Source organism: Mchenga conophoros, linkage group LG11, assembly GCF_057382185.1.
Source record: "Mchenga conophoros isolate Kocher_MC1m ecotype Shallow Benthic linkage group LG11, M_conophoros_male_GT1.1, whole genome shotgun sequence".
Lineage (NCBI taxonomy): Eukaryota > Metazoa > Chordata > Actinopteri > Cichliformes > Cichlidae > Mchenga > Mchenga conophoros.
This window is the reverse complement of record NC_140536.1, coordinates 11,417,406-11,428,933: the sequence shown is the minus strand read 5'-3', so window position 1 is coordinate 11,428,933 and position 11,528 is coordinate 11,417,406. Positions and strand designations below refer to the sequence as shown.

The 11,528-nt window shown below is 44.2% G+C and overlaps 1 protein-coding gene across 3 annotated transcripts in view; it reads left to right on the top strand.

The window, feature by feature from the left end:
• Nucleotides 1-327: 327 nt before the first annotated feature.
• Nucleotides 328-11,528, top strand: part of LOC146563664 (nuclear factor of activated T-cells, cytoplasmic 1-like) — a 61,003-nt gene continuing 49,802 nt past the window's right edge. The window contains exons 1-3 of one of the 3 annotated variants that reach the window (XM_085290900.1): nt 328-800; nt 4,560-5,658; nt 7,612-7,771. In XM_085290900.1, coding sequence (XP_085147026.1) covers nt 680-800; nt 4,560-5,658; nt 7,612-7,771 — 1,380 coding nt within the window. In that variant the 5' untranslated portion in view covers nt 328-679. Of the gene's footprint in view, nt 801-2,582; nt 2,769-4,559; nt 5,659-7,611; nt 7,772-11,528 lie in introns of those variants that run through there. The other 2 variants (XM_085290898.1, XM_085290899.1) reach the window with 2 other exon arrangements.

Below are 11,528 nucleotides of genomic sequence, written 5' to 3'. Positions count from 1 at the left end.
AACTTCTGAAATCCCTCGAAAACAATCTGAGCCTCCAGCAGCTGAAGGAAATGAATACTCGCTGCGATTGTTTTGTTGGCTAATTTTATCATAAAAATGTGAAGAACGGACCTCTTGTTGACTTAACGTTAACCTTGTGTGTGGGCTTTCAGTCTCTTTCACTCTCTCTCTCTCTCTCTCTCACACACACACACACACACACACACACACAAACACACACACACACCTCCCACCTCCTCCGCTGGGATCCCAGGATGAAAGACATCATCAGGCGGTCCAGGAGGTTGCAGAAGCCGGCAGCGTCAACCCTCAATGGGCGGCGCACTGACGGGAGGACGGAGGGTGTTTTCCAACTTTAAAAGCACCGGAGCCGGCCCCTCCGACAAACCGCTCTGCGTCACAGACCTGTGGACATTCTTTAAAACCTTCATTGGGTCGAAGAGAGCAAAACTCACCTTTAGCAGCCGTACCTGCGCGCCTCTCCTAACCCCCTGTTCCCGTTTCCTTTGGTGCGCAGTCCATCGCCGTGTGGTTCAAAGTTGTACACTCGATTTCCAACGAGTCTTTTTGCGAAATATGCTCCTGTTTAGTGGTTTGTCTAGAGAATCGGTGGTGTTTTGAATACTCTCGTTGCACATTACAGCCTCGCAGCCGGTGAAAGTTGCGCATCGCTTGTTGAATGCAGGATACCTTTTGCCTGAGCGTCACTTCCAAGTTCAGCTTTGGAGCAGCAACCGGCAAGGAGCGAGGACTCCAGTTACTTACTTCTCTCGCCGCCGATATGAAGTCTGCAGAAGAAGGTAAAGAACCCTACATGACTGCGCATCACCAGCACTGTACCCCTATATACATACATATATGTATACATATGTATTACCTCGCTTTAGCTGTTTTTTTTTTTATTTAAAGATGTATTGACACCAGGTGCTGCAGTTAATGCAAAAATGGAGAGCGCATCAGGGGTTAATCCTTCTGTGAGATAAGATTACTGAGAGCTGTCACTGCATTATACCCTCATATTTTACGTTTGCAAATTTATAGACGTCTTAAATTATTGTCTAAGCGTTTGTTTTGGTAAATATGTTTAATTATAACAAGCTAAAAATATCAAATTCTAAAGAAACGTTTTGGCCTTTTTGATGGTGTCACGATTTACCTCCCCTTGTTCTATTTTAAAAAAACAACGCACAAAATAACACGCAAGTAATACACAAGAAGCAGATAAGCTCAGTTTACATACACACCATTAGGTGTCTCCAGCTATCTTTGCAGGTGCTTCTCATTATGTGCAGTGAAATATGATGGGGGTTACACTGTTGCTGTCACCTGCAGTCTTTGTTAAGATCTTCATGTCAATTTCTCTACTTTACTTCCTTTTTTAAAATGAATAAATAAATAAAAAATTGAAAATTTTCTCCAAATGAGCCAAGTGAGATGTTAAAGTTCAGGGTCAGATAGCCCAGAGGCTGCTAAATATTATTTACTTTCCCATGCAATCAAAAGCAAACTCTCTATTTATAGCTTTGTGATTCAGAGTGAGAGGGCAAAATCTGATCACAAGTCACTTATAGCCTTAATTCATAGTGGTGATATCACTGGCTTTTGGTGGATTTCAGGAATTTAATTTTGTCTCTGAGGTTAGAGAGGGACGGGTGCAGGCGGTATTATTATTCAGTTCAGTCCCTTGATACTAAGCTTTATAATTTGTAACAGATGTGCGTGTATATACATGTGTTTGTGAGTAAGAGGGAGCACTGTGATCTGTGCATGCAGGGATGCTGGGGTAGCTTGCTTGACAAGGAGACGTGCTTAACCACACACAGCTCCAGCAGTGTGGCGAGGGCTGCTTTAGTGTCACACATAAACTCAGACACGCAGACACTCAAACGCAAGCACACAGACACACACAAACACACACACAGAGACCATGCTGGTGTTCTGCCATAGCGCATACTCAGCCATGTGCGATAAGTGGCCCCAGAGTTCTTAGTTCCAGAGGCTGCAGATGACTTTTGTGGGCGACCACCTATCTCTCTATGAGGTCCCATCACTCTTAGCCCAGCCTAGACCACAATGCCTGCGGATAAACCCGTCCATTCTTTAGTCAGACTAGTTTGGTTGTAGGGAGAGAATGTGTTTTGATCACAATAGCATAATTGGAAAAAAATTGGGGAGTGCAAAGAGAGCACGCTATAATTTGTGTTTTCAAATTAAATCTGCTTGCACTGCATTTTCAGCACATTGCAAACAACCGGGGAGGCACTGCCTCTTGTTAGTGACTCATTTTGATTTCTCTTTTACTCGCTTCACCCCAACAAAATCTGATCTGCTTTCCCAATTTTGTTATTCGGCAGTTGTGATGCGTGTCACCCGGAAAAGCCAAGTTTCAAGATCATGCAGCAAACAAGAGTGAAAGCCCTAGTGTGTTTGAGTGGGTGTTAGAAGAAGTGAAGTGTGCTGCAGCGCAGTGCACTGATCACACACATTCAAAAGGAAGGGGGAAAAAAAAACAGCCGCAACTGTAAGCAAAGTCAGTCAGGCCTGAACTGAGGAGGTGTGTCACAAGGGCTAGAGTGGGCAGGAGATTATCATCTGTTCAAACCAGAGAAAAAGAGCATCGGCGAAGACTGAGCTGAATGCTCACTTGCCCTTACTTTGAAAGACTACGATGAGTGGTGCAGAAATGAGTTTTCAGCATGAAGAGCAAGAGTTTGATTTCAACTACATTTTTGAGTACAGCCAAAGTGTCCAGAAGGAAGGGGAGAAAGGTGCGTACTGATCTGCTATTATGACATTGTAATTCTGTGAAGTAGGCTCTAAAGGGGTTTGACATTTAGCCTCTTCTAACCCCGTATAAAAAGTAACTTTTCCAAGTCTGTAGGTTTAGTGAATAAGTGTCTCTTATAGTTTTCAAAAGGACGACTTCAATTTAGTTTGGGTTTCTGTCACAATACATGCGCATCTCCTGGAATACATGTCCTGCGCACGTAGTGTTACTACCTCTGAAAATAGACTCTCATAAGCTAATTTTACCTTGCCTACCCACATATTTTATGTTGTGTGACAGATCTGTCATTTCATGTGATACGCAGTATTGTGGTTAACAAATATCGAATGGTTCAGAGAGGGGAATGCCCTTTGCTGGGTTTCAGACTGAATGGTTTTATTTCTGTAGCTATTTTTACCCTCATTGACGTTATCAATAAAAGGCAGGCGTGAGGTTTACAACTGTTGACACAGCAGCCACCCGTGTCAAGGCTAACTGAAGAGGCATGCCTGCCTTCCAAGCTATCTGGGCTCTATATTGTTGCACTGGACGTGATTTCCTTGTGTACCTGCCTGCACTTGTCCTCTGTTTATGTGTGTACCGGTGGTGTATCTGTGTGTAGCGCAAAAGCAAACTCTCCTTGACTTAATCACATGCTCAGAGCGATGCGAGAGTGCTGTCAGTTTTCCACAGGGGAGGGCCTAATTCACTCAGTGAGTGATGCAATCAATCAAATAAAGCATCCATCAGTGCTGCTGGAGGAATTCCTGTAGAGTACATATGACAGCAGGGTGTGCCAAATAAAGCCTTAGATGAACTGATCAAACAAACAGAGTGGCTGCTCGACTTGCGACTACACAGCAGCCTCATACAGTAACCGCTTTGAGATGATTGCTAAGCTTCTCCAGATGTTTATAAAGAAGTGGGCTAGTCAGAATCTGAAAAACATACTGGAGAGATTTGTGTAGGGGTATTGTTCTTAAATGTGACCAGAGTTCTTAAATGTGACCAGTTCTAGAAATTATATTCCCTCGCAGTTAGGCTATAGTGTTCTCCAAAATTATGTTTAGTCATAGTGTGTTTCACAAATAATTTTTTTTCTTCAACGTGTTTTCTCAGTTTATTTTTTACCAAGAAGTTTTGCATTTATCCCTGTGGTATTTCAGAAGACTGGTTAACATTGCAAAACATGACAAATTCAATTCAGTTTTATTTGTATAGCACCAAATCAAAACAACAGTCACCTCAAAGCTTTTAATATCATAAAGTAAAGACTCTGTAATAATAAAGAGAAATGCCAACAATCAGACAAACTCCTTTGAGCAAGCACTCGGCAACAGTGGGAAAAAAAAACTCCCTCTTTAGAGGAAGAAACCTCTGGGAGAAACAACAGTGACAACAGCAGCAGGGACAGACACAACTGAGAGGGAGCATGAATACATCAGAATTAGATTGTATAGACTGAAATGGAGGGGCTGAGGCAGAGGTGGCTTTGCAAAGTGACTCCACAGGCAGCTGCGACTTTATGCAAGATGAGGTAGTTTAAATAACATGTTCTATTTGAGATTTCCCAATAAGATGGGAATTAACTTAGCTATCCTCTGATATGGGCTGTTTGGCTTTGAGACCACTGAGCTTCACTCCAAGGCCTGCCAGAACTAATGCTATGCTTGTTTTAAAAATGCAATTTAGTTGTATGGGAATATCATTTTTTTACATTCTGAACTTTGCTCTGGAAAGTAACACATATTTGTGATTCTCTGTTTCTTAAATATACTTCTTATTTTTTCAGATGCATACAGCTACACACCAAACGTCAGCCTGTCCCTTCCTCTGGGTATGGGCAGCCCCTGTCTGGCCACTCAGTACCATACCTTACAGTCCAGTCCAGTCATCTCAGTTTCCTCTTGCCACCAGACGGGATACAGCAGTGACAATCATGCAGCATCAGGTTATTATCTGCCGCACAGCTTGAGACCCAATGGTGCTCCAGCCCTGGAAAGCCCCCGCATTGAGATCACTGCCTACAGCCAGTACCCTGAGGATGAGGTTGAAGAGAGCAGCAGTGAGGACCACATTGTCAAACGGGGGGTCAACATTGTCACACTGACGCTCCCCAATGCAGAGGGGTACCGTGATCCCAGCTGCCTCAGCCCTGCCAGCAGCATTTCATCACGCAGCTGCAACTCTGAGGCGTCATCCTATGAGTCAGGGTTCTATAACTACGACAACTCCCCACAGAACTCCCCCTGGCAGTCCCCCTGTGTTTCTCCCCGAGGATCATCCATGCTTCTGTCATGCCCACATGCCAGTGGCCCCGCAGGGTCCCCTCACAATTCACCATCCACCTCCCCTCAAATTGGAGCCGTGGCTGAGGAAGGCTGGCCGGCACAACCTCGTGGCTCTAGACCAAACTCCCCTTCCTACAGTGGAGGTGGTGGAGGCGGTGGAGGCAGCGGTGGTAGCATGGGGAAGAGAAAGTACAGCTTCAACGGCACCTCCTACCATCAAACGCCCTGCTCACCCAACCAGTCAGCGACACCCTCTCCACATGGCTCCCCCAGGGTCAGCGTTACGGATGATAACTGGCTTGCCAACACCAACCAGTACACCAACTCTGCCATCGTGGCTGCAATCAATGCTCTAACCACAGATGGGGTGGTAGACATGGGGGAGGGAATCCCAGTCAAGACGCGGAAGACGATGCTGGACCACTCAGCCTCCATGAGTCTGAAGGTGGAACCTGGAGGCGAGGAGCTTGGTCCTGATGGAGAGCTCTGCCACGAGGACTACCCCTCCCGCCTGGCCCTCAAGAAGGAGAGCTACTGTGGGGGGTTCCTGGATGTGCCTCAGCACCCATACTCCTGGTCTAAACCCAAGCCTTACCTCAGGTAGGCTGAACCAGCTCCTGCTGTCTCAAATAAATTTAGTAATTCTCTATCAAGTACAGTCTAAATGTTCAGAAATTGAAATAGCCAGCAATTTAGCCAAAAGAAAATTGTCTATGTGTCTCTGCTTAAGACAGAATTATGATCCTAACGCTTGGTCTGAGGGTCAGGATTTTCTACATATTACAATTCATCACATTTCATCAATTCCATTTCTCCATTGTTCTCTTTTTCCCCACATTTATAATGTTTTTTTATTTATTGTGAGGACAAGATGGTTTTAGTTTTCAATCTTCAAAAGGCAGAGATTCCAATTTACATGCCCTTCACTTCCAAAGGAGTTCCCTTTGAAGATCAGAACTATTTCATAAATCGTATTTCACATTGAGGAGTTGCCCAGCATGCATGTGCCGCCGTTGCCATCGCAACCCTCACACAAATATAACAACGAATACAGTCACACATGCACACACTCAGACAAATAGACTCTTGCACTGAACAATAGTATTGATTTTTGTCAATTGAGCAAAGCGGGGTTTTTTTCTTTTTGCTCCCTTGTGGCATTCCCCCCCCCCCCCCCCCCCCTTAAGCCAATAACACACTTTCCTGTCGGAAATCAAGTGTTTGATTAAGATACTGAGCAACAGGAAGCAATGGTGACAGGGCTGGCTGAAGGGGAAGCAGCCTGTGAGTTAATCAGCCGGCGCGCTCCACTGGTTTGTCGCGCCATCGGCCCATCTTTTCTCTGTGTAGCTAAAGTGATGTCATGCACTGAATAGCCAGATAAAGTCCTGCGGGGGGAAATCAGTTCATTTTGGGTCAACAAACAGCCCGCAAGTTCCACAAAGATGCCAGAGATTGGTTTCAGTCGAGCCACTCTTCAGGTCAGGGGTTTGCGTTTACCAGGCATCCGGCAAAGAGAAATATTGTCTTGCACATGTTTGTTTTGGTTTAGATATCTCCACGGTGTTCACATGGGAAGCTTTGACTCCCCATCAGGAGAACAATGATGTTGAAGGAGGCCAGCTGTAGCTCTGAGAAAGAGATATCATGCTCCCAGGCAAGGTGTGTGGCTGACCTTGTTCCATAACACCATTGTCTTCAACACCAGCTTTTTGTATTTTAGAATTTTACAGTTATCAATTTAAAATTGAATTATATATACATACATATATATATATATATATACATATACATATGTGTGTGTGTGTGTGTGTGTGTGTGTGTGTGTGTGTGTGTGTGTGTGTGTGTGTGTGTGTGTGTGTGTTAAAAAAGCTGCCTGACTGCCAGGCAGTGAGAGATTTGTTTTTGTGCCCCAGAACTGTCTTTCCTCCCACTGTCACTTTCTTAACTCGCTGCGTCTTTTTCCACCTGCCACACCATAATGCAAAACATGCCGCGCTCTAACCGGGGCACATTTGTCTCTCATTTATTTTTCACAAAAAGAAATAAAAAACAAAGGGGGAAAGCGGGGGCCACTAATTATTACCCAGACCCAAGGAATTACACGCAGTCGGGGGATGACTTCAATTGATTAGATTAGAGACCATGATGAAATGGAGAGGGCTCAAGCCAGTTGGATTACAACAAAGTGTCCCAATTTCAGGCTAATTTAAAGCAAGTTTAGTTTAGATTCAGACTTCTGGATCCTTGGAGGAAAAAAAAATATGGTAGTTCATACTTTGGCAAATTAGATGAAAACCAAAATAGAGAAAACAGAATGTACATAAAAAGACAATCATTTGCCATATGTCTTCATTTATTTGTTCCAAGCAAAGTGGAAACGTATAACTCACTGTTCTTTCAGGAAAGAAAAAGCCAGACACTGGGGGTTTTAGCCCAGAAAGGCAAAATCTTTGGACCGTGTAAATGTGAATTCACTATCCTGTTGAAAGGTGGGAATGATACATAGTGTTATTCTCACCTAATAACAATCAATGTGTCATGTAATTACAGCCCATCTTTGCCAGCACTTGACTGGCAGCTTCCATCCTGCTCCGGCCCTTACAACCTACAGATAGAAGTGCAGCCAAAGTCCCACCACAGGGCCCATTATGAGACTGAGGGGAGCCGAGGAGCCGTGAAGGCCTTGTCTGGAGGACACCCTGTGGTACAGGTATGCTGCCAGCACTAATGTTCAAACAACAAATGCTGCTGCTGTGCACTTTTGCATTTACCCAGAGACAAAGTTAGCTTTGTAGTTTTAGACTGTGCAATAATTTGCTGTCATTACAGCATGAGAGGTAACAAGTGCATGCTGATTAACAGCAGTTTTCTATCCAACGCCAATCTGGTGACATGAACGTCTGGCTGTTGCTTATTTTATGACAGCATGTAGTCACAGAGCAAAGTCAACACAGCCCTGACATTTCTTTCATTAGTCACAACGTTGATGTTCGTTTGCTTTTTTTTTTTTTCTCTCTCGACGAAATCAGATTTGGTTGGTTAGACTGTGTTTAAATACAAACTACTGTATGCGACTGCTGCTCAAACCATCCAGAAATGATTAGCTACAGTAATCTTTTAATGCTGTTTTTGGCAAATCAGATTCCAAATATTGGAATAATGAGTGTGATTTGAGCACAGTGCCTCTATCTGTTAAGATTAAAATGGATCTATTATGATGACTTTCAGCTCTAGCCACTACTAAAATGGATTTGCAAGATTCACAGGCAGTGAACCCTGGTACGGCCCCCCAGTTTACTCAGTATATGAATCAAGCTGTTTTAGCTAACTTCCCTCTGCTTTTGAGCTCTCTTACCTCCCATTTGCTGCTTTGAAGAGCAGATGGATGGAGCTTCTGCACTTACAGATCATTTTATATGTCATTACACAACCAAAGATTATAAAATGGCATTACAGATGAGGTCACTCTATTCTACACACAAACCACATGCACAGAGATAAAAAAAAATAAAAATTAAATTTGTCTAACTAGTCAGCTAGCTTAAAAAAATGCAGGCCTTTCTTGTAACTTCTGACAGCAGCTGTGCAGCACTTGCACACTGCAGGCGGTATATCTCAGCATTTTCTTGTATGCTGCGTTTTTAAATGTTCCCTAAAGCTGACAGTGAATCTGCTGCTGTAATAAGTCACTCTGACCAGCAGCAGTGCATGCTGACTGGAGGAGAAGCGTCGCCCCTCCCTATTGTATTTGGCAAACACTTAAGGAGCACACGTCAGTCTCACCAGCGGCACAGCACAGAGCTCCTTTCTCAGCTCCGCTGTCATCACGCTGTGCTGACATCTCAGTTTACACAAGGTGGGGATTTAGTCGTGTGTGCATGTCCTTAAGGTAAACTTGTCTTTGAAGCAGCTTATTTGCATTTAAACTGTATCTATCCTACTAACTATATGAATATTTACTGGCTCTGTCAGAGAAGGGATTGAATGGTTTTAGATGGCAGATAGCCTGCTTTCCATGCAGCTAGACTCTGCAAGCCTAAAAAAACACACACAAAAAGTTCCTGGAACTATAAAGTTTAATTGGTGGTCCATCCTTAGCTTTAAATGTTGTTAGCGCCGCAGCTATTTTGTAAATAGATGTTGTCAGCACACCCTGGTCTGCACAATGTCAAATGCATTTGACAGCTGTTGGCCAAAGTTGTGTTATAAAGACGCCTGTCAACCTGCAGGTTTTTTCTGTAAATACAGGTAATTATTCCCCTTCTTTACAAGCCTTTGAATATCAACATGCAGGTGAATCAACACTTTACCCCTCACAGTTCACTGTGCTACAGTAAGAGGCCCAGCAGACTCAGGCTCGTTTTGATTTTAGGTCACGTCAATTTCTGACTTGCTCTCTCTCTCGGGGGCCGAATAGGAACTCATAAATAACACTCCTGAGTGTCTTTACACGTGGCCCTGTCAATATTCACGCTCATGATTTGATTCTGTTATTTAAAATCGCCCATTTAGCGCCAACATTCTGAGGATATTCCCAACCCTCGCTGAGCGCCCTGACCAAATATTATATGAAAATACGATGACAGATGCTTTTCCATCACACCTGCTTGCTTGCTCACATACCTCACATTTTCTTTTCTTGGTGAGGAGTGATTTATGACCCCGATATTGCCTGTGCAGTCAATTGGGATATCTTGAGGGTTTCATAACAGTGGAAACCACTCCGAGCATGGCAGTTGGCAGGAAGATGAATCTATGAGGATTAGGCAATCATGTGTACATGCTGGAGGGTAAAGGATAGAAGAAAAATGTGGTGTTTTTTTTGTTTGTTTTTTTGAAAACCTGACTTTTTCACTCCTAGGCACTCCCTTTGTCTTTGTTGTGGTGATGTGAAGAAATTGTGTTGTTACAATCTCGGAGGATAGGGCGCGTGGTGTAGTACCCAGTGCCCTGAGGTAATGAGTGGCAGGCACTGGATGGGTGAAGTGCAGTCAAGGAGAATGAGTCAATAATGACACAAGGGCACGAGTGTAGGAAGAAGCTAAGGCAGTGTGTGTGTGTGTGTGTGTGTGTGTGTGTGTGTGTGTTCTTCATGATTCTTGAGACTGGAGAGAAGGAAAGAGAAGGGGCAGAGGGAGTCACCAGGCAGCTGTGGCTTGGCTTGCCTGCCCCAAGAGATGCTCTGTATCCTGCTGATTAGGACCTGAGTAGCCCTGAGGTTGGCTAAGCATGACAGTGGTGCACGGGAGTCAGTACCCATCAGAGGCCACCTCCTCTTTCCATGCACCGGTGCCTCTCTGCCTCCCTGGTGGGCCCGAGGCTGTCACTCCCTGTGAACCGTTCATCCTTCAACCATCTCCCAAATCCACACCAGCAGGCCTACCTCGGTTAAAACCCAGCCATCTACAACTCTATTGTTTTTTTAGGTCATGGATGATCAGACACACGTGCTATGAGCAATCGTGACATGTGTGTTGGAAAGCAGTTCTGGATGAACCCCCCACCCAAAAAAAAGAAAAGAGAAAACAGCAAGATGATGAAAAACATACAGGGATACACAGGTTCCACACTGACAAAGTACTCCGTAGAGAGTGGCTAATATACAGTGAAACCAAGGCGCTCATGTGCACATTTACTGCTGTCTTGTTTTTCCTTGACACACAAAGGTGTTTATGTGATGGGTGGTTGCACAGAGAATGGAAGGTCTTTGCTCCAGTCATACGCCAATGAAAACCCTGGCTTACCATGACTCCCTAGCCTTTCACCATTTGCACCAACTCGTCTCATCAATTTCCATTCCAAATCAAGGTCATCTATTCTCAAGTCAGACACCAACCCTACCTCCTCTCCTCTGCATCTCCAGCCTTTTAACCCCCTCTCTCATCACCGGTCCACTCTGTGACCCCCGCTGCTGCTTTTCCACTTTACTTACTGCATCAGACCACAACACCATTAAGGGGATCTAGGGTACTCTAACAGTTCCTCTCACACTCTTCCAGACTCTCCCCCTTGCTTTACCACAGCTGTGTTTAATGTCTGACGCCGTGCTCAGGAAAAACCAACAACCTGGTCTACCTTTACTTAAAATATAACCGCAACACTGATTTATTTGGTTGTTTGTTTCTTCTTTTAACTGAGCAGACCATTTAAAAAAGACAACTGCAATTGTAAAGTTTTCATTGACAATAGAGTGACCGATCTAACATGAGTTCAGATCAAGATGTTGCAACAGCTTTCAAGTTCAACCACAGACAGGAAAACAGACATCCGCCAGGCCCTTGGTAACAGCAAACAACACCTGTGAAGAATTAAACCTGTCCTGCAGCACACAGAGCAGAATTGCTTATGGCTAATTCATATAGGATAATCACTGGCCTGTAAGGCTTTCACCCCCCACACACATACATGCACTTTCTCATTAAGTTTAAAGCAGTAACACACATGTGTAATTTCAGGATGTGGCCATC